The sequence below is a fragment of the Epinephelus moara genome, chromosome 16 (assembly GCF_006386435.1).
Source record: "Epinephelus moara isolate mb chromosome 16, YSFRI_EMoa_1.0, whole genome shotgun sequence".
Lineage (NCBI taxonomy): Eukaryota > Metazoa > Chordata > Actinopteri > Perciformes > Serranidae > Epinephelus > Epinephelus moara.
In genome coordinates, this window is record NC_065521.1 from 24,560,184 (window position 1) to 24,580,255 (window position 20,072).

The 20,072-nt window shown below is 39.7% G+C and overlaps 1 protein-coding gene across 2 annotated transcripts in view; it reads left to right on the plus strand.

Moving 5' to 3' along the window:
* Nucleotides 1-20,072, plus strand: part of stat6 (signal transducer and activator of transcription 6, interleukin-4 induced) — a 36,279-nt gene continuing 16,207 nt past the window's right edge. Inside the window, exons 1-6 of one of the 2 annotated variants that reach the window (XM_050064554.1) lie at nucleotides 1-363; nucleotides 13,402-13,547; nucleotides 14,048-14,192; nucleotides 16,496-16,576; nucleotides 17,872-17,983; nucleotides 18,917-19,017. In XM_050064554.1, the coding sequence (XP_049920511.1) occupies nucleotides 13,414-13,547; nucleotides 14,048-14,192; nucleotides 16,496-16,576; nucleotides 17,872-17,983; nucleotides 18,917-19,017 (573 nt within the window). In that variant the 5' untranslated portion in view covers nucleotides 1-363; nucleotides 13,402-13,413. Of the gene's footprint in view, nucleotides 364-13,401; nucleotides 13,548-14,047; nucleotides 14,193-16,495; nucleotides 16,577-17,799; nucleotides 17,984-18,916; nucleotides 19,018-20,072 lie in introns of both variants that reach the window. The other variant, XM_050064553.1, reaches the window with a different exon arrangement.

Genomic DNA, 20,072 nt, shown 5'->3' on the forward strand with positions numbered 1-20,072 from the left:
CAGTAGCAGCCCCCATGCTGTCCGGATGACTCTGTGTCTCGGTCATGTGTAAACTTGAACGTGAGGACAGGAAGTAGCGCGCGCTCCTCCGTTACTGGCACATTGTGCACAACAGGGAAGTAAGCCTCACCTACTTTTTGTTACGGTGTTAAAAGTTGAGCTGCTCGCTGCTCAAAGTTGATTTCTCCTCGGTTAAAGACGACGGTCCAGCTTTTAAACAGAGGCAGCCTTACAGTGAGTAATGGAGGCAGGGTATGATCAGTAGGACTCTCGGACTGAAGGAGGACTTATGAGACAGAGGAGGAGGAAGAGGCGACGGACAAGACACATATTCAATGTTTTGAAGTCTATTTTGAACTGAAGGTGAGTGTTGTTGTTTGTTGTCTTGATATGACAGGTAAACACCGCGACCTGCAGCTGATGAGGCCTGTCAGTTGTGAGAATATAAATGAGGTTGTTGCGTCTCTGGCATGTTTTGGTTACCAAAAAAAAAAAGTTGCAGGATGTTCTGTCGGCCTGAAATACAGCCTCATATTATTCTACACTTATGCAAACCCCTGTGAGTGATTGTGAGGTCGTTTTTCTTAATTTCACCAGTTAAAAAGAGGCTTTAATGATAGCTTTTGTCTTGTAATCCACGACATGTTGAAGAGAATTATGTAATCATCTTGATCAATTTAGTCCCTCCTTCCACACTCCGTGCCCCAATAAGCACATGTCTGCTGCACCAATAAACCCTTTACAGCTTCACACTGTTTATGTGCCACGAAGCTCAACGTTGGAGGTGATTAGATATTAATATTTTAAGAAATACAGGTTATATTAAAGTGTTAGATCCCCAGAAAAACATGTATTGAGTATCTTACCAGACAAACATCAAAGCAAAACATCCTTTTATTACTCACATACTGTTTGAACAGTTATGATAATAAATAATGAATAATACATTTTAGAATTTAATTATTTTTTCCAATTTAACTGCAACTGATGTAGTTTATTTATTTCGTTTTTAAACTTTATTTTTACCTGTGTTTTCAGGGGGCAAAGGTTGGTAAGAGTCAGAACAGGGTTTTTCAACATTACATCCTTTTATGTATACTGGCCATTTTTTCCAGTATTTTACACATTAATTGCAGTCTTAAGGAAAAGGTGATATAATCCATACAGTGGCTATTATTTGCGTAAATCACTGAACCCAACAGGTTTATATTAGGGACAGGCATCTATATGGGACAGGTCTTTAATTCCTTTTAGACAAAACTGTTGCTCAGCAAAGATGGAAAATATGGTCGAATTGTTTATTTGAGCCAATATGAATATTATTTGTATAAAAATTAGGCTTCAAATAACATATCATGTGTCATGTTATGATATCCATAACTTGGATTAGTTTCTATGACAAACACTTTTGATTGGTGGACCTTTGCGGACTAAAGGAATATATAAACTTACTGGATAATCAAGGAATGGACACATATTCTGACAGCTTCAGAGGAAAGTAGTCCCCACTTATTTTTTCATCATGCAGGTAAATCTGAACATCATCAATATGAAAGTGGTCTGCCATTGATTTGCCACACATCTGATAATAATTTGATGACTGAACCGACACAGGTGTCTGCTAACAATTAAGTTTGGTACAAACACACAACAACGCAAACATGAAAGGGATAGTTTTGCTAAATGTGCATTTCCCAAAACGCCACTTACTGAGTTTGCCAGAGACAGAGGTCAACCTGCAGAGCTCTGCTGTTGTTGTTAATTTGCAATGTGTGTATAGTTTTAACTAAAAAGTTATAACTGCATAGAAGGTAGATTCTGACATATGGTAATCTTTATGATAATGTTGTTCATTTAAACGATTAATATTCCTATTGTTACTAGTAGGCCGGTCACCACGTACTTTAATTCGCTGTCTATCAGCTGTCAACAAGCGGTGATCTGTTGGCAGCTCAGTCAGTCGATGTGACAAATCTTCCACTGTGCAGAGGACTGTGGGTCAGAACAGCCAGAAAAGCATGCTGGCCTGCATACTACAAAATACAACCAGATGTAGTAGAACATCCTGGTATTTTTGGCATACTGCATTTCACATACTATGTATTAAGGACATAATTAATCTTGTTCTGGCATATTATATAGTATGGTGGTATGGGTATTGGAACACACAGTAAGTCTTCATTCAGCTCTTCACTGGTAATTCTTTATTTCCTCTGCAGCAGATTGTGGAGTTTGAGTAGGCAGGTGGATAATGGATAATTTAATAATTACATTAACATCGTAAACATGGGCGCGACTGGTCGACTAATGGCCCTTAAGGATGGCTATTTGTCGGTTAGAAAAATTCTTAGTGTGAGGCAGCCCTAATTTCAACATTGCTCCCAATGAGCGGTCCAGCTCCAAAAATAGAAAATCAGACTGTGGTGGCAGATGTTGACGTGTTGGGGGGCGCCACAAATAAATAGATGTGTGGCGAAACCCCGAAAATAGAAAAAAAAAATGCAGTTTAAATTTTAACACCTTGTATTTACAATGTCACTTGTTTCACACACTGAGGAAAAAAGACATTTGTAAAATTATTATATTTTCTTAAATTACTGAGATATGGAATGTAACTGTTTTCCTAGTCTTCATTTCAGTGGCACCCGACAGCTCAGTGTGGTCAACACAGGTTACATGTATTTTTTGAGGGCTATTAGATTGAGTCAGAGTCAATCATGACAACTTCAGAGTTAAAAATAGCTAAATAGTCAAGCTGAAATGTTGGCCTGTATGAAGTTGATTCTGTAAATATGCACTCAGTGACTTCACAGTGGGTCTTACTCAGTCAGGAAAAGCCTTTGTCTTGTTTTTCCTCTACATTTTTGTTGATTTGTGACAGGAACAATAAAAAAATACTGTTCCAATCGCCCGGATAGAGCTGACACACTTTGGACTCCTGTGTTAGCTGTGAACAAAGTCTGACAGCTGACACTGGCACCAACTGATAAGCCGGTGAATCAGCTTTCCAATAATATGTTTAGTTCAAACTAAAAATAGCATGGTTGAAGAAAAATAAAAAAAGAGCCAGTGTATTTACATGTTATAAATTTCTAAACTGTGATTGTCTCCACTCTGAGGTTTAAAGTTTGAGTTTGAGCGTGACGAATGACAGAAGCATAGTTGCTTTCTAACTGGCTAAAAAGGCGCTGTGCCAACGGGCCACGCTCTTCCTCTGTCCTTTGTCCTTTGTGATATTATCAGACCTGCATGCACAGGTGAGGTGTTTACACCAAAAAACACGTCATGAGGGGTATGTTAGTGCAGCTGTGATGTTTCCTGTGTGTTTAAGTTTTACTTGACAGAATCTGAGTGATGAAAGCCGTCCAGATTTCACAGAGCTGACATCAGGGAATCATAAAAAGCAGCTCTACTCAGTTCATCCTAACCAACGTAATGCGGTAGCTATTACCAACAAGGTGAGGAGAATCATGACCACAGCACAGCACAGAGAGTTAAGGTGTAAGAGAACCTAAAGACCTGAAATATCTGTAGGCTACACAAGTCAGTGGAGAGACCCCTGGGAGACAGATGAACAGAAAAGACAAAACACGCTGCTGAGTCCTGCCTGTACAGACAGATAATAGTTCATACTGAGCAGCCACAGCTGTTTTCCCAAATGACTCAGCAATCCTGAAGATCCACTCTCTGTCCTCTATTACTGCACTGTACCTCCCACACGCAGTCAAAGAGAAAGGGAGAAGTCAAATCAAATAGTTTGACTTGTGTGAATGTTGAACTGAAATGACAGATAATTCAATTCAATGAAGAAATATAAGTTCATAAACATCTATAACGTGACTCGACTTGATGCATGTACCCACATTTTTTCACTGTTGACGATCTCACCCAGAATCAAGGGACATTTCACCTTGTTTATCTGATGAAGGATATTTGGACGGCTGACTCGAAAGACGCCATCTGTTATGTCAGTTAACGACATGAAGCGGACTAAAGTGTGTATTGGCAACCTGTTCATTCCAGTTTATTCTCAAGCTTTTGAAGCTCATTGTTTGCTGCGGCGGCTGGAGTCAAATAACAATCAGGTTTGTGTTGTGTGTCAAAGCTCTTTGGTGATATTAAAGGTTATAAGGTCATGTTCCTGAGTGGCGAGTATTAGGAATCTTGGCATTGGGTGCTTTCCCCTGTTCCCTCCTGTCAATTCAAATCATTCAATTTCATTTATAGCCCAGTATCACAAATCACACTTTGCTCCAGAGGGCTTTACAACATACGACACCCTCCGTATTTGGACCCTCACAGTGGATAAGGAAAAACTTGCCTCCCTAAAACACCCCTTTCACAGGGAAAGAGCAACTGACGCAGGTTCACTCTGCCAGGACCGACAGACGGATGTGCAATAGACGCTGTGTGATCAGAATAGGCCGACATAATAAAATTACAGCATAGACAATGACAGACTTGATGCAGGCGGCGTCTCTTTCTCAGAAAGTGCTCATGAGTCAGCAGTGACTTGTGCTTTGAGCCGTGTAAACAAGTTAGAGCTGCAGCTACCATTGTTTTCATTATGGAGCAATCTGGCTGGTTGTTTTGGTTTTGTTATGATTAATCCATTGATCCCTTTTTTTCCCCCATTAAAGGGTTTTTTGGGGGGAGTTTTTCCTTATCTGCTGTGAGGATCCTAAGGACAGAGGGATGTTGTATGCTGTAAAGCCCTGTGAGGCAAATTGTGATTTGTAAAATTTGGGCTTTATAAATAAAATTGATTGATTGATCTTTAGATAAAAAAGATAGTGAAAAATCATCATCACAAGTTCCCACAGCCCGGTGATGTCGTTATATTGCTTGTTTTGTTAAACTAACAGCCCCCCAAAGTCATGAAAACTCAGAGAAGCAGAAAATCCTCACATTAAGAAACTGGACCCACAGAGCTGATGCTCAAAAATGATTTGAACAATTAATCAGTGATCAAAATTGTTTAATTGACTAATCAAAGCTGCATCATTTGTCAGTTAATTTCTTTGTCTTATGTGACAGTATCTTTTGTGTTTTTGTCTGCGTTATTTGAAGACGTCACCTTTTGGTCTGATGGGTGTTTTTCTCTGTTTTCTGTGACTTTATATAATAAACGATTGATTGACAAATTGAGGAAATAATTAGCCGATAAATTAGTGATGAAAATAATTGATAGTTGCAGCCTTATATTTGCTGATTGTCAGTGAAGAGAGGTTTCAGGTAGTGTGAGTGTGAGCTGGTAGAAAGTGAGGGTGTTGGAAAATGAGGAAAGTGCATTTATTTCCTTTAACAATAGGAGTCATTATTTATCCTTCAGTCCTATCATGGGCATCGTTAAGTTAAGAATTCAAAATAATGACATGACAATGGTCAAATTCACCTCCACTGATTTCTGAGAATGCCAGTGGAAAATAACTAGCATTGGTTTGACTTTCCATTACACAGTCACATCATCTGCATTAACCTGATGTGTGAATTCTATACACTCTAACAGATGTTATCATATAACGTGATGAGATTACTCTTCTGATTACTGTGAGGTTTTTTTCACCTTACCTTACCCCACCTTACCAAATTTGTAATTGAGATTCACAGATACAACTGACTGACGAGTCTGTTTTAAAGGGAAAGTGTATGTTAACAGTAATGCATAATAACAGACACTAGTTGCACTTGATATTCTTGATCTTTATGAAAGTTTTCACTCACCTGTTGCCTAGCGGTCCTACATTTATCATGCCTGCATGAAATATATGTCACTAAATCTTTTTAAAATTATATTTTTGTTTGGATTTACCAAAACACTTAGCAAATACTGTCGTCACTATGACAACATATAGAGAAAAAACAACACCAAATGCAAAAAAAGAAAAGGAATAATGACACACAAGTATTAAAATGACCGTGTCTCCGATTGTAGCTTGAATATAAAAACCTCCTGTTCTGCCACTAAGTGAACATTTCACTTGACATGTTGCTTTTTTTTAAATTTTAGACACATCATTGTAAAAACATTCAGGACACACAGGGAGAGGGAGAGGAATGACGTCAAATCAGTTGAATTGGTTGTGGGAGCAGAAAGCAGAGAGAAGAAACATTCAGGGTTGTAATGTTAAGTGATTTCCTTTGAGGAGGTTTTCTGGCAGGATATGGAGCCCACCAGGTTTTATGGTACACCAGGGAGATGCTCTATTTTGGCTTGGGAAAGAGACCTTAACAAAAGGAGGGAGGCTTTCAGCAGGGCTCGACAGTGCGAGCGTTTCACTCGCATTTGCGACAAAAATAGGTGTGTGCGAACTGTAAAAAATATTTAGGGGCACATTTTTTTGTCAACAAAAAAATATGATAATCTAACCGCAAATGTTGGGGGAACTTCAGCTGCCTTCCCTCTTCCCTTTTCCCCATGTGACACGGTTATGGGCAGTTTTCCAAGCCACTGTCAGCACAATGAATATAAGTCCCACTGTCGGCAGCGTGGAAATCAGTCAAAGTGTGGAGGAGACGGACCGGGTTTAGCGGCGGACCTCCGGGGAAGCCCTCTCCCCTCTCCCCGTAGTGAGGGACCGTTCTCCACGGTACCGCTGCTGAGCAGGGCGGAAATAAGTCCTAAGTTTCAGAGGACCTGGAGAATGTTTTAGGATAGTAATAACATTATATAAGATAATCATATTGCAAAGATAATATATATAAGATAATAACATTAAAGACAAAATTAAATTGCAATACTTTTTCAAAACTTGATGATTTTACCTTTTCTGTACATTTTGTATACAAATTCATTAAATAATTTTGCTTGTAAATGTCTATTTGCATCACGTTTATTAGGAAAACACATTATTTGATCAATTTACATTGTGCCCCTAAAGTTCTTCGTGCGCTCCTTATTTTTTCAACTTAGGAGCACATGTGCTCCTTGGGAAAAAAGTTAGCGTCAAGCCCTGCTTTGTGCACCACTGACAGTCTGGTGGTTTATACTGAATGCACCCAATATGCCTCAGTTTATAAACATTAAGGAAAATCTGCCATCTAAAAGTGTTTGAGCACTAAATGTGCAGAGTCCCAGTATAGGGCCCTATGAAATCTGTTTTATTTTTTCCAGGTTTTGTTGTTTTACCCAGATTTTAAGTTCTCCGTCTTATTTTTTTTTTGATTCTGTGCTGCACATTTTGTAATCAGTGTCTGATCTTGTTCGATGAATACAGTTTTAACAATTTATAAAGAAAATGTTTAAAATTAATACATATAAATGAGTTTAATTTTTCTTGTTTAAATCAGAGAAAGTGCTTTGATACAGCCCTTAGAATAAAGTACTTTCCCCTAACAATTTAGTGGGATTTCTTGTTTATAAGGTGGTCCATATGCTGCTTGATAGCAGTAGCTGATATGACCTGCTGCTCTAAGCTTAAAGAGCGAGGCGCTTCTGGCCACCTACTTTGTCTGTCTGGTGCAGATCCAGTCAGAGACTAAAGAGCCCACAGCTGGAGAACATGACCTCAGGAGGTCCAGAGTACAGCTGAGGTTTCTGCTTATAAGCACCTCAGCCTGATGCTCACAGGCATCTTGTGAAGAACTTAATGGTGAGGAAATACCTTAATGAAACACCTGCCCATATACAGGTGCTCCTGTTAATGAAATGCAACAATATAATAATAAATGCTTTTCTAATTTACCTATTATGAGGCTCAAATTTCTGATCAAGTCTCACCCACTGCAGCTCCTGGCTGCAAGAGGCAGAGATACTGTATGATTGTTGTGGCCAAAAGAGTTCACAGTAACCATGTTATCACAATCTGTAGAAATTTAAATTAAAAAATGCCCTTCAAATTAAAAATATGCCCTGTTTGTAAATTAAAAATGTGGTAAAACTGAATAGTCATATTATACCTAATGTCCTTTCACTCTGACTTTTGTAGCCCTGCTTGATCATGGCCCAGTGGATACACATGTCCCAATTTAAGTCAAATTAAGTTTTAACTTTGTTTACAGTGCACTTTGTTGCATTTTTTTGCAAATTAATAACACTCAAAACATGAATGTAGGGAGGTGGAGAGAGTCCGCAACTGTACAAAACTGTACAAAAAGAGCAACTGTACTGAATGGATGGCGAAAAAGCGACCAGATAGATGTTGATAGAGGGAAACAAAGCAAGAACAAAAAGAAATGGAAATGATTTAAGAGGTGCTGGATTATTTACATTATCAATATGTATATTATTAACATGATATCAATGTTTGATTTTTAAACACCGGTATATCACGGCACTCCTGCTGTAGACATAGTAATTACTAGAAGATTTAGCAAGAAATTTTGACTTCTTGAAATTTAAACTGCCATTTTGTGAAAACTGTACTAGTCATGAAAATGCCCATTAGGCCCAGTAAAGTCCCGAATCTTGTGAGCAGTTTAAAAATCATTTTTCTAATTCGAAGTGTGGTGATTTGGTATGGCCCCAAAGTAGAGTGGTTTTGAGCTCTGTTCATGTCGATTTCCCATTATTTTCTATGGGCAAATTTATTGCAGTTTTTTCTGATTTTTGTGAAAACAACTTGGTTGAGAGAGTCATTCCTGATCATTCCACATGTTTTGTGAATGTGTTGGCAACACTGCAGGACAGGTGTGCCAGCTGCGAATGTTGATAAGGTGTTGTCATACACACCACTTGCGCAATCTGTGCTCCAATAGGAACAAGGAAGGCGTTTGTGTGCATAAATGAATTAAATAAATTAATGAATTGAATCAATTTAAAAAGTACCGGTATTTTCCAAATGCAGTATAGTACCATTTGGAATACTCTAGTACCGCAGTACTATTTTAGTACCGGTATACCGTGCAACACTATGGTCCAGTTTCTCTTACAGCTCTCAGACTGATGGGCTGAGGGATCAAATACTTGCCTGGGTCGTCTGCCACATTATAGACAAATATTCATAACAATTAGACTGAGAAACCAAGGGAGCAAATGTAGCTACGGGTGGCTCATAGCTTGGCTGTAAACTGTTATGTAAAAGTGCTGCCAAAACAGGTCCCTGATTATTGTAAACAGCCAGAAATATTTCCCCTACCTGTGCCAGGACCTGCCTGTTTATGCTGGCGTTGACTGGGAGTGAAACTGTGCAACACTGTTTATGAAGCAGCTGTAAGAAAGAGCTGACCCAACATCACCTTAGTTGCCAGAGAGAATGATGGCAGCAAGAGGTTGTCAGTGTGTTAACTCGTATGAACTCTCACTAGTGAAAGCATGCAATGATACCATAAATACTTGTCTTGGAGCCAATGCAGTTTAAACAGCATGTCTGTATTCAGGACTCTGGAGTTTTCCCTCTTACGGTGGTTGTTTACTGTCGAAGCTTCTCAGCGAGATTGACTCTATTTTAAACTGAGCTTTCTCCTTCCAAGTTTTATTGGGTGGCATGTTGTCCAAAGTTTCATTTTACATTCTGTCAATAAAGTCTAATATCAGAGGGACTAAACTGCAATGACACAAAGCCGATCAGCTAAGCAAGATGTTACATCTGTCAGTCTTTCTTTTGACAAAGCAACAAAGTGGAAGAGCAATTTGTTGATCTTATCTGCAGAAATTCAGCGTTAGCGTATTATATTGTCTACAGCCCTGGTTAAATATTAACATTTTCAGCTCATTCTAGCATATTAAATTGAACACAGCATTAGTTCGAGTAGAGGGATGAAGTTGTGATAGCTTAATGTACAAATTAAACAAAAGAGATACAACATTTTACCAGAGCTTTAGATGTGCTGCGAGGCATATTTTGTTAGTCTCTATGCTAAGCAAAGCTAATCCTTTCCTGGCTCTAGATTCACATTTATCTGAAAGACATAGAGAGTGGTATCAGTTATCTCATCTAACTCTCAGCAAGAAAACAATGAAGCATATTTCCCCAAAATGTCGAGTTGTTCCTTTAAGAAGGGATTTGTTGTCCCAGCAGTTTATCTGACTGAGCCTGAAAGTATTTAGTGACATGAAGCTGTTGTTCTAAGAAGACAAATAGCTGTTGTTCTATCGCAGTTTTCTTCCGTGTTCCTTCAGTGTGACACAACGGTTATAAAATGTTGCTCAGTGTTGCATACTAGATATCATGACTTGCCATGAGGAGAATTTGATTGTTGATTATCTCTGCCAGGTGAGCCTGGAGGGGATTCTGTATTTGGTTTGTGTGTGTGTGTGTGTGTGTGTGTGTGTGTGTGGATCTGTCTGTCAACAGCTCGCAAACAAGCACCTCTCATGTTTTGGCTGGAGAAATACCTGTTTTATTGACGGCTTCATATCGTCGTTAACTGCTGATTGCTTACTCCTCTTAACCGGCTGGTAGAGGCTACAAATTTTCCACAAACAGGTTCGGCTAACAACAACAAGTCGGCCACATTATGGCCTTCGTCGTGACTCACTAACTAACATCTGTAGAAAAGTTTGGTCTCGTTTGAACCGGAGCAACTGATTAATGCTATATCTGATATGTCATGATCCACTTAAGTTAGGCAGGATACAAGATGAACAAATCTCTGACTCAATTTTGGCTCTGATTAACACCCAGTGCGTGTCGAAATGCCGTTTTGCACCGTATTAAACATTAAAGTGAGTCATGTGCTCTAGTATTTTCGTTTGGTGCAGTCCTTGTGAAGTGGCTCATTGATCTGTTTGTTGCTCATTCCACAGCTAAACAGTACAGTAAAGTATGTTTCTGAAAACATCTGAGGTGAGAAATAAGCAATGCAGCAACAGAATCTCGATTCATATTTGATCAGCGCTAACTAGTTTGACAGTTTGACCGCAGTTCATGAGCAGCATGATTGACAGCTGCGTTAGAGACTCCTCGACTCTGATTGGTTATTTTCATTCACATGCAGTTAGGTCATTAAAAAATGCTGCAAAGCAATAGAGTAGGCAGTGTGTGTTTCTTTTTAACGTATTATCTGTCTCATGTACTTCTGGCACTTGATCGTGCTTGTTATTTCCTGTTGTGTTGTTCTGTAGCCCACAGGCAAAGTTAAGTCAATTTACATATGACATAGATCAAAGATTTGTGACTGTTATTAAATATACATTCATCCTCATAATTACACCCTATCTCACTCACTGAAACTCACTGTGGCGTGTCTGCTGGAAATACAGGAATTGTCTGTGGTAGCCGTGATCAGCTCGAGTGGCTGCGGCCCTGCCTGGTGGAGATCTGCACTCTACTTTTCTAGTTAGATTAGCTCTCTTCTCACCTTTCAAAAGCATGGTGCATGAATTGATGACACCTTATAATGTATCTGTTGTGTAATTAAGCCAACATGAACGCAACTCAGACCAGGAATGAAACAGGAAACCACTTTAAACTTACATTATGACAGAACGAGTCAGACTACAGAGAGATACCCAAGCTTTCAGAGACAGTTTTTACACTGTGTGCTTCTCCCCACATGTAGAAAGCTGATAAAGCTCACAGGATATACTTGGTTGTTGCCAGCAGCAGATTTAAGACACATCTCCCCATAGCCGTGGTGTACATGTCTACCAGATGTTGATCGACATGCAGTTAACAAATCCTATGAAAAGACCAAAACCAATGTCGTCTATTTCCAGGCCCTGAATGTGGCTTATTACTCTGTGCCATAGACGACCACTGATCTCCAAACACTGTTAAAAACATGTCTGATCTTCTGTTTGAGAAAGCCTTGATTTTAAAAAAAGACTACATCATCAAATGGAAATGCTCCACTTGTCCTTGTGGGACCTTCACTAAAATGTATAACAAAGCTTTGTGGGCTTGCCTTGAACAATGTTCAGCTCCACAGCAGTCTGTGCTGACCGTCCTGCTGTTAGGACAGGAGGCATTATTGAAGTTAAAAATGAAACTAAGTATTTGTTAGCCATTTTTAGATTTACATCTTTGGGAGGAACAACTGTGCTGTGGCTGCAAACAAAGTATGAAAATAGGAAAGTGCTTTTTTCTTAAGGGAGCCTTTTTCTATTATTGAATAAACTGGCGACCTCTGACTTAGCGACATATTTTATGGATATTTAATCCATCCATCCATTTTCATTCGCTTATCCGAGGCCAGGTCGCAGGGGCAGCAGGCCAAGCAATGCACCCCAGATGTCCCTCTCCCCAGCAATACTTTCCAGCTCCTCCTGGGGGACCCTAAGGCGTTCCCAGGCCAGATGAGATATGTAATGCCTCCAGCGTGTTCTGGGTCTGCCCCGAGGCCTCCTACTAGTGGGACGTGCCCGAAACACTTCCCTTGGGATGCGCCCAGGAGGCATCCTGATCAGATGCCAGAACAACCTCCACTGACCCCTTTCGACGCAAAGGAGCAGCAGCTCCCTCCAGATGTCCGAGCTCCTCACCCTATCTCTAAGGCTGAGCCCACCCAGGATATTTCACATTATATTCAATGCATAATAATAACAGTACAGAACAGCTGATAACTTTACAATTAACCCAAAGACACAATAACTGCAGGAAGTTTGTAAACCGAGTGATCTGGACAGCTTTGAGCAGATTGTGTCCTGTGAAATTGCATGAGATGAGTACTTTTAACAATCATTCATATTTAATAGGCTTCATTTTTAACAATTTAAGTGTTCCCTGACACTTGGTCACTGTTCTGTTAAATGTTTCGTTATTTTAACTGCGGGCAGCCTGGTGGTGCTGTCATCAGCATAGTTGCCTCACAGTAAGAGGGTTGTGAGTTTGAATCTGCCTGGGGCCCTTCTGTTTGAAGTTTGCATGTTCTCCCCATGTCCGTGTGGGTTTTCTCTGGGTTCTCAGGCTTCCTCCCACAGTCCAAAGACATGCGGTTAGGTTAGGTGTGAATGGTTGTCAGTCCTTATGTGTCAGTCTGGCAGCGTGCCTCACCCAGTAGGATAGGCTCCAGCTTAAATGAGTTTAAATTAACTTTGTGAATATAGCTTATGTTCAGGTCTTCACCTTGTCCTTATTCTGGATTTCTTTAAAGTTTATATCTTGAATAATAATCTTCACTCTTCAAATAAAGATTTTATTTAGTTTTCCTTTGCAATAATGAATGAAATGCCAATTTTGTTGTTTTCTTACACCCCTTAAACTCAAGAAGGCCTTGCAACACCCTGTGAAAATATGGCCACCTTCAGGTTGGGAACCAGTGGTATAGAGAGACAGTATTAAGCTTTGTTAATCTTGGTCTTTTCATAAGCGTTGTATAATAATGATAATGATAATAATAATAATAATAATAATAATGATAATGATAATAATAATAATATGAAAAACATAAAACACCGCCTGTCTTATTCTTTAATGCCAGCATGGCGTATGAGCAAAAATATGTCCTGTTTGTAAGTTAAAAATGTGGTAAAATTGAACAGTCATCATACCTAACGTCCTTTCACTCTGTCTTTTGTAGCCCTGCTTGACCATGGCCCAGTGGATTCACATGTCCCAGCTGATTCCGTGCCTGTCGGATGAGACGGTCAACAACCTTTATCCCCCAGCCGCCTTCCCCATTGAAGTCAGACACTTCTTAGCTGAATGGATTGAGAGCCAAAGATGGTATGACACGCACACTCTCACACAAATACTTTACGTACTCATACATGTACACTAGAGCTGCAATGATTCATCTATCAGTTGTCAACTATTGAATTAAGCACAGACTAATTTGATAATCACTTCATGGGTTTGAGTCATTTTTTAAGAAGAAAAAAGTAAAAGTTCTCTGTTCCTGCATTTTAAATGTGAATTTTTTTGGTTTCATTACTCCTCTATGACGGCAAACTGAATATGTTTGGGTCTGAGGATGTCATTTTTTCTTGGTAAATCGAGAAAATAATAGATGAATCAACAGTGAAAATGATTATTAGTTGCAGCCCTTATGTACACCCAAACAGCTGCACTAAAATGCTCGCATATACACAACATTTTCATGCTTGTTGCATATTGCCTGTGCTTGCTTTGCGGCCCTGTTTGTGTGGATCTATACGCATGTGTGTGTGTTTACATTGCACATACTGTATAAGCATGGGCATGTACGTGTTTGTGTGTGCTCACAGGGATGACTTTGTGCTGGAAAAGGTGGAGCAGGAGAGCCAGGCTCAGGCTCTGTTGGACCAGACCATCAGCATGCTGCAGTCCATTGCTCAGCAGAACGCCAACGTGGTGGACAGAATGAAGTTGATGAATATCAGTAGGAACATGGTAGGGGAACTGTGTTACTCTCTAGTTCTAAGATTAGGATTAAATTTCCATTCTGGATTCCGGACAGGCTACAATAACACAGTGGCAGTTTTCCTGCTGTTTTCAGTCAAGGTTACACCCAGTTAAATGCAGTTTCTTCAAGCTAATATGTATATGTATATATAATGCCAAGCAGCTGCCAGTGGTTGCAGCAGTTACTGAAACCACCGAAACCAAAGGCAGGAAGATGGTGTTTTTTGTATAGGAAGAGTTTGTGTTTCTTATGAGTAATGTGAGGTGTTTGTTCGGCTGTGTAGAGGGTGAGAAGTTGCCCACAACTTTCTTTAAATACTTCAGGAAAAAACAGAAGCCCACATACATGCAAAAACAATGAAATATCTAGATGACACAACCATTGTAGGCCTCATCTCCAGTAATGATGAAACCCAGTACACCACTGAGGTGGCCCAGATGGTGCGTAAGCAGTGACCTCATGCTCAACACAGCTTAAACCCAGAGACTCATTGTTGATTTCTGTTGCATGCCAGATCCAAAATCACCCATAAAAATAAATGGAGACCCCATCACCACAACTGACCTTCCCTTGGAACACATACCGGCAGTAACCTGAAGTGGAAAACTAACGCTGAACACGTCATTGCAAAAGTTCAACAGTGAATATACTTCCTGAGACAGCTTAAAAAAATTCTGGGTCAAGCAACAAGTTCTCGTTATGTTCTACTCAGCCATCACTGAGTCCATCATCACATCCTCTGTGTCAGTATGGCACAGCAGCATGGACAGTCAAACAAGGAAAAAACAACAATGGATTATTAATCTGTTGTTGATTTTGTAATTTTTTAGCCTTTTAGAGTCCATCAGGACTCTGAACTCCTCCCTCTAACCCCTCCTCACTGCTGACATGCATTATCATGATTGTCTGATGTTGTCCATTTATGTATTTGTGCGGCAGAGAATAACATACTGTACCGAAAACAAATTCCAGCAGCCTTGGTCATCAGGCTATTAAAAAACAATCTATCTGATCTTTCGGTTTTACTGACCAAAACATAAAAAATAAAAAAAGGAAAAGTCTTGTAGGAATTTATAATAACTGAACAAGCTTCTTGTTTGTTGCCAGTAGAATTGTTGTGTTTGTGACATTAACTGAATTAGTGCTGCCCCCGAATGAGAATTTTCCTAGTTGACCAATAGTCATCATTTAGGGCCATAAGTCAACTAGTTGTATTATATTATTAATTTAATTATTAGATTATATATTTTGGGTGGGGCAACACAATGGTTTGAGTTGAAGGTGTGAGAAAGAATAGTATCAGTAACATTGTTAACACTGTGCTACATTACAGAGAAATACAAAACCGCACTAATGACCCTTAATTAATATAGGCCTATATTTTATCTACAAGTGCATGTCACACACTGAGCGAGCCGCCTGTTAATGACGCTGTCGGCAAAGCACTAATGATTGTGCTAAGTGGCTAATGGGCATGTAGCTACTGACATGTTTCAGATGATATGTCATGTTTGTAGTCGACCAATGAAGATGAGTTTACATATCACCTTGGGTTCGTCCTTCACCTTCTCAAAATGACCCCACACTTTGGATTTCCTGCCCGACATGTTATTAACTAGTCTGTGGAATAACTGCAGGTACCAGCCTTGAAAATTAGGGGCCGTACACACACGTCTTTAACTGCTTGGAAATCGCAAGGTCGAACACTGGGTGCTACTCTTGTGCTTTTTTCGGTTAGTTGCGTCTGAGCTTGCTAAGCAACCTCAACAAGCATCGTAGAGCCTATTTACCTGAAATCCTGAGTGCAGAGCTGATCCTTCTTCCAGGTGCTGTTTATAAGTGTGTAGGCCTATCGTAGTGGGACAGATGTAAAGCTCTGGGTAGCCCTGCACTACAACTTTTCCGTATTTATCAGACTGAATATACACAAAGGAGGGGAAGATATCTGTCAGCTCTGATTGGTTTGTAATGTGACTCCTGTCTGACTGCTGAGCGTGGCCTCTTCCTGTGTCTGTCCTTTCAAATTAAATTCCTACGTGGTCCAGTCATAAGGTTTTGATTTATTTTGACAAGGTGCAGCTCCTAATAGAGGTTCACGTTTGTTTTTGTTTGTTTGTTTGCTTTTTTCTGCAACTAAGCCACCAATATCATCTTGCCGACTAATGACGTTTCTGGTCGACTATTAGGGGGCAGCCCTAAACTGAATACACCAGGGCATAAAAGTAGCTACACAGTGGTTTTATGGACTGTTTTTAAGATGTGATTGTGATAAGACGTGCTTGTTTTACAGAGCATGTTTCAGCAGCATCCTCTACAGTTTGGAGTGATGGTCAGGGAAATCCTCACGAAGGAGAGGGTTCTGCTCGGCACGGTAAGACCTTTTAACAAAGACTGTCTGTGTTTAGTTTATCTGCAGCCCTCACCCTAACAAGCTGTATGATCATTGTGAAGGGCCCAGTGAGGCTTGATCTCAGAGTGTATAATAGAAATGATGACAGAAAGTACAAGTTGGTGCCATTATGAATACATAGACAAACAGGAAAGGGCATAATACTACATACTACTTTGCAAACAATAGCCTTACAAAGGACTGTAACAGGGGTTTTGCATTATAAATGGTACACCTGTAGATATGCAGACATTTTTCAAGGGAGATGTTACAGGTGTAGATTGATTTCCTAACTTCTAGGCAGCCACTGGTTCTGGTGCATTTCAGTGGTCCATAAAAGTAAACTTTCTGAGTCTTGAAACTTGTCTGAGAAAGTTGTAACTTTTTAAGTAATATTATACGTCCTATTTACATATGACTATAAAGCAATGAATCTCCATCTGTCTGCTTGCCCCTATTTTGAGAATGAATGCTTTAGAAGTTGAATGCTTCCTCGAGCGGTTCTCAACAAAGCTATAAAACATAGTAACTCACTGCTGCCTGTGTGCACACAAACAGAGGGCGGTAGAGAAGCTATGCTGCTGTCAGAGGAGCCGCTGACTGAGTTCACTTTGAGCAGCAAGTTTTCTCAGCCTATAAAGGAACACTTTATCCTTCAGTTCATCACAAACATTTAAAATCAACACATGTAGAGATTCATGGTTTTCACTGGACAGGAAGAGGATGAAAAACTGTAATCTGGAAAGTAACTAAAGCAGTTAGATAAATGTAGTGGAGTAAAAAGTACAATATTTACCTCTGAGATTTAGTGGAGCAGAAGTGTAATGTAGCAGAAAATGGAAATACTCAAGAAAAATTTGTATTGCAGTACATTTCTTGAGTAGATTTACTTTACTTAACCTCTGTGGCAACTTGAGGGGTTTAAACATGCACTGCACTCCAAATTATGGGAACTGTAGTTTCAAAACTGAGAGTGTCATTATCCTCCAAAATGCAGTGAGACAAAGAATAATAGGAGGAGTTACAAAATTTAGTCTGAGGGGGCGGTCCCAAAGTGTCAGACTTTAAAAAGCACTGATGGCATGACTTGTGTTTCATTATTCTTTTTAAACATTGCATTACGTAAACCATTTTTTCTGGCAGCGTGGCCTCATGTCAGGTATTTGAAAGTGTAAGTTGTTGTTGTTGCTGTTCTATGTCTGTAGCCCGCTCAGATGCCGAACCCTCCACAGTACCAGCAGTACCCTAATAGAGAGACCTCATTCCCCAACATGCAGGATGTAGACTGCCTGGTTCTGAAGGTGCTGGAGGTCCAGGATATCCGACAAAAGATGCACCAACTGCAAGAGGAGCTCAACTGGGAGAGACAGAACTATGAGGGTTTACAAGGTGAGAGACACTAACACGAGGCAGGCTGAACAGAGCTCCTTTCAAAGTAACGCCCTGATTCATGTTTGTATGTCTAAAGTACAATAAACAGACACACCTTAGTTCTAAGTGGCAATAAGATCCGGTGCAGGAACTGAAGCTCACGTAGGTACCATTACTCACAGAAACTGAAATGGAGTGAGGATATGTCAGTTCCTCTTTTCCCAAGATTGATTCATGGTTTTATGTTCAGTTTAGTTTAATGATTTTTCACCATTTTTTTTAACATGTTACTGATAATCAAGACTATACTCAGCTGATTAATTAGTTGTGAAAATACTTGTTCGTTGCAGCCCTACTCAGTCTTATTCGTATTGACTTCAGAATTAAATTCAGATGGAAATTTAGGAAGGAAATTTAGTGACATCCAGCTTTAAATGTCAGGAAGTCAGTATCAAGATGGCCAGTGCTGCTGAGATCAGTCAACAGATAGAGCTCTGAGTCACTGGTGGTGACATTATGTCTCTGAATGGCCTGACAAAGAGGTTATGTGTAAATATAATGTAAACAGTTGTGGGCCATGAATGGATCCCTGAGGCACCCCTCAGGTCATCACTGCCCCTGGCTGTGTGTGTGTGAAGAGTGGCCATTGTTCTGAGAAGACAACACTAAGTGAGTAATTTCGGTCATCCATTTGACAGGATGTGGATTTTTTACATTAGGGAACAGTGACAGTGACAATCCCATGGACATAAAGACCTCTTTGGAAATGCAGACATGAAACAAAACCCACACATCCTGTTAAATGAATGACTCAAATGACTCACCTTCGGTTTTGCCGTCTTTTTGGAACAGTGACCATTATTTCCCATTCAGGCGTTTAGACAAGTTGGTCTGGTTGTTAGTTTGTGTTTGTTTGGTAGCACCATATGACATTAATATTTGTTTGCACAGGGCCGATCCAACAGAACGGACTGGATGCAGCAAAGTCAGAAATCCAGAAACTCCAGAATCACATCCAGCAACTGGAATATAATGTGAAGGCAATGGCCACGGTAGGACTGGCAATATATTGATATTATATCGATATCTTGATGTGAGACTAAATATTGTCATAGATTTTGGATATAGTAAGATCTGTAGTTTTGTGTTTTCCTGGTTTTAAAGGCTGCATTGTAGTACAGTGAAGTTATTTTCTGATCTTAGCAGACTGTTCTAGCTGTTCTATTATTTGCCTTTACCCACATAGTCTTTATATCTATGAGGGGTGTGAATCACAAGTTTCATCACAAAACAATATTATATTAATTCTTTGGATGAGGTTACAATATTCACTCATATCTTAAACCTGCCTTGATATGGTTTTTATTTGATACGATTAATATGAGATGACTCATTGTCTTTCTTTTTTTGGTCTGTTTGCCACAGTATGCCTGGCGCTAGGCTGCTAGCACTGATTGACTGTTTAGAAAGGAGGTGCTTGGATGGAAATAGTGACACAGACATGGCCTGAGAATTTTTAAAATAAAGGTGTATCCCCAATTTGCATTGTTGATGTTGGATCATTGATCACTGAATCAATGTATCGATCCAGACAGATGTATCATTACATCCCTAATATCCACATTACTGACGATTATATATCAAAAATCTCATTGTGTAAATATTTTCTAAAAACACCAATAATCAACCCCACAAGGTCGTCACAATATCGTTGGCAGGGTTTTTTCTCAAAACTATAGTGATATATGAGCTGCGAGTACCATCATTACTGGCACCTTAGAGCAGTGGCTCTCAAATGGTGTGCCACAGCAGGCGCACTGGTGTGCTGTGATGCAAATTCAGGTGTGCTGTGGGATTTTGTGATAACAACTGGCTGTATCAGTTTGTTGTGAGCACCCATTTACTATAAAGAGACAAACTACCTAAAACAATCTGATTGAATTTAATTTAAAAAATCCTCACGAGAAGCTATTTGACTCTGTTCGTGCAAGGGAATTATAAGTGTGCGACACATCACATTATCTTACATTATCTTACATTATTTCCTGTGTAAATGTGTGTGTTATTGGTCCTTTGGTGTAATTTTAAAAAACTTAAAATTGATTTT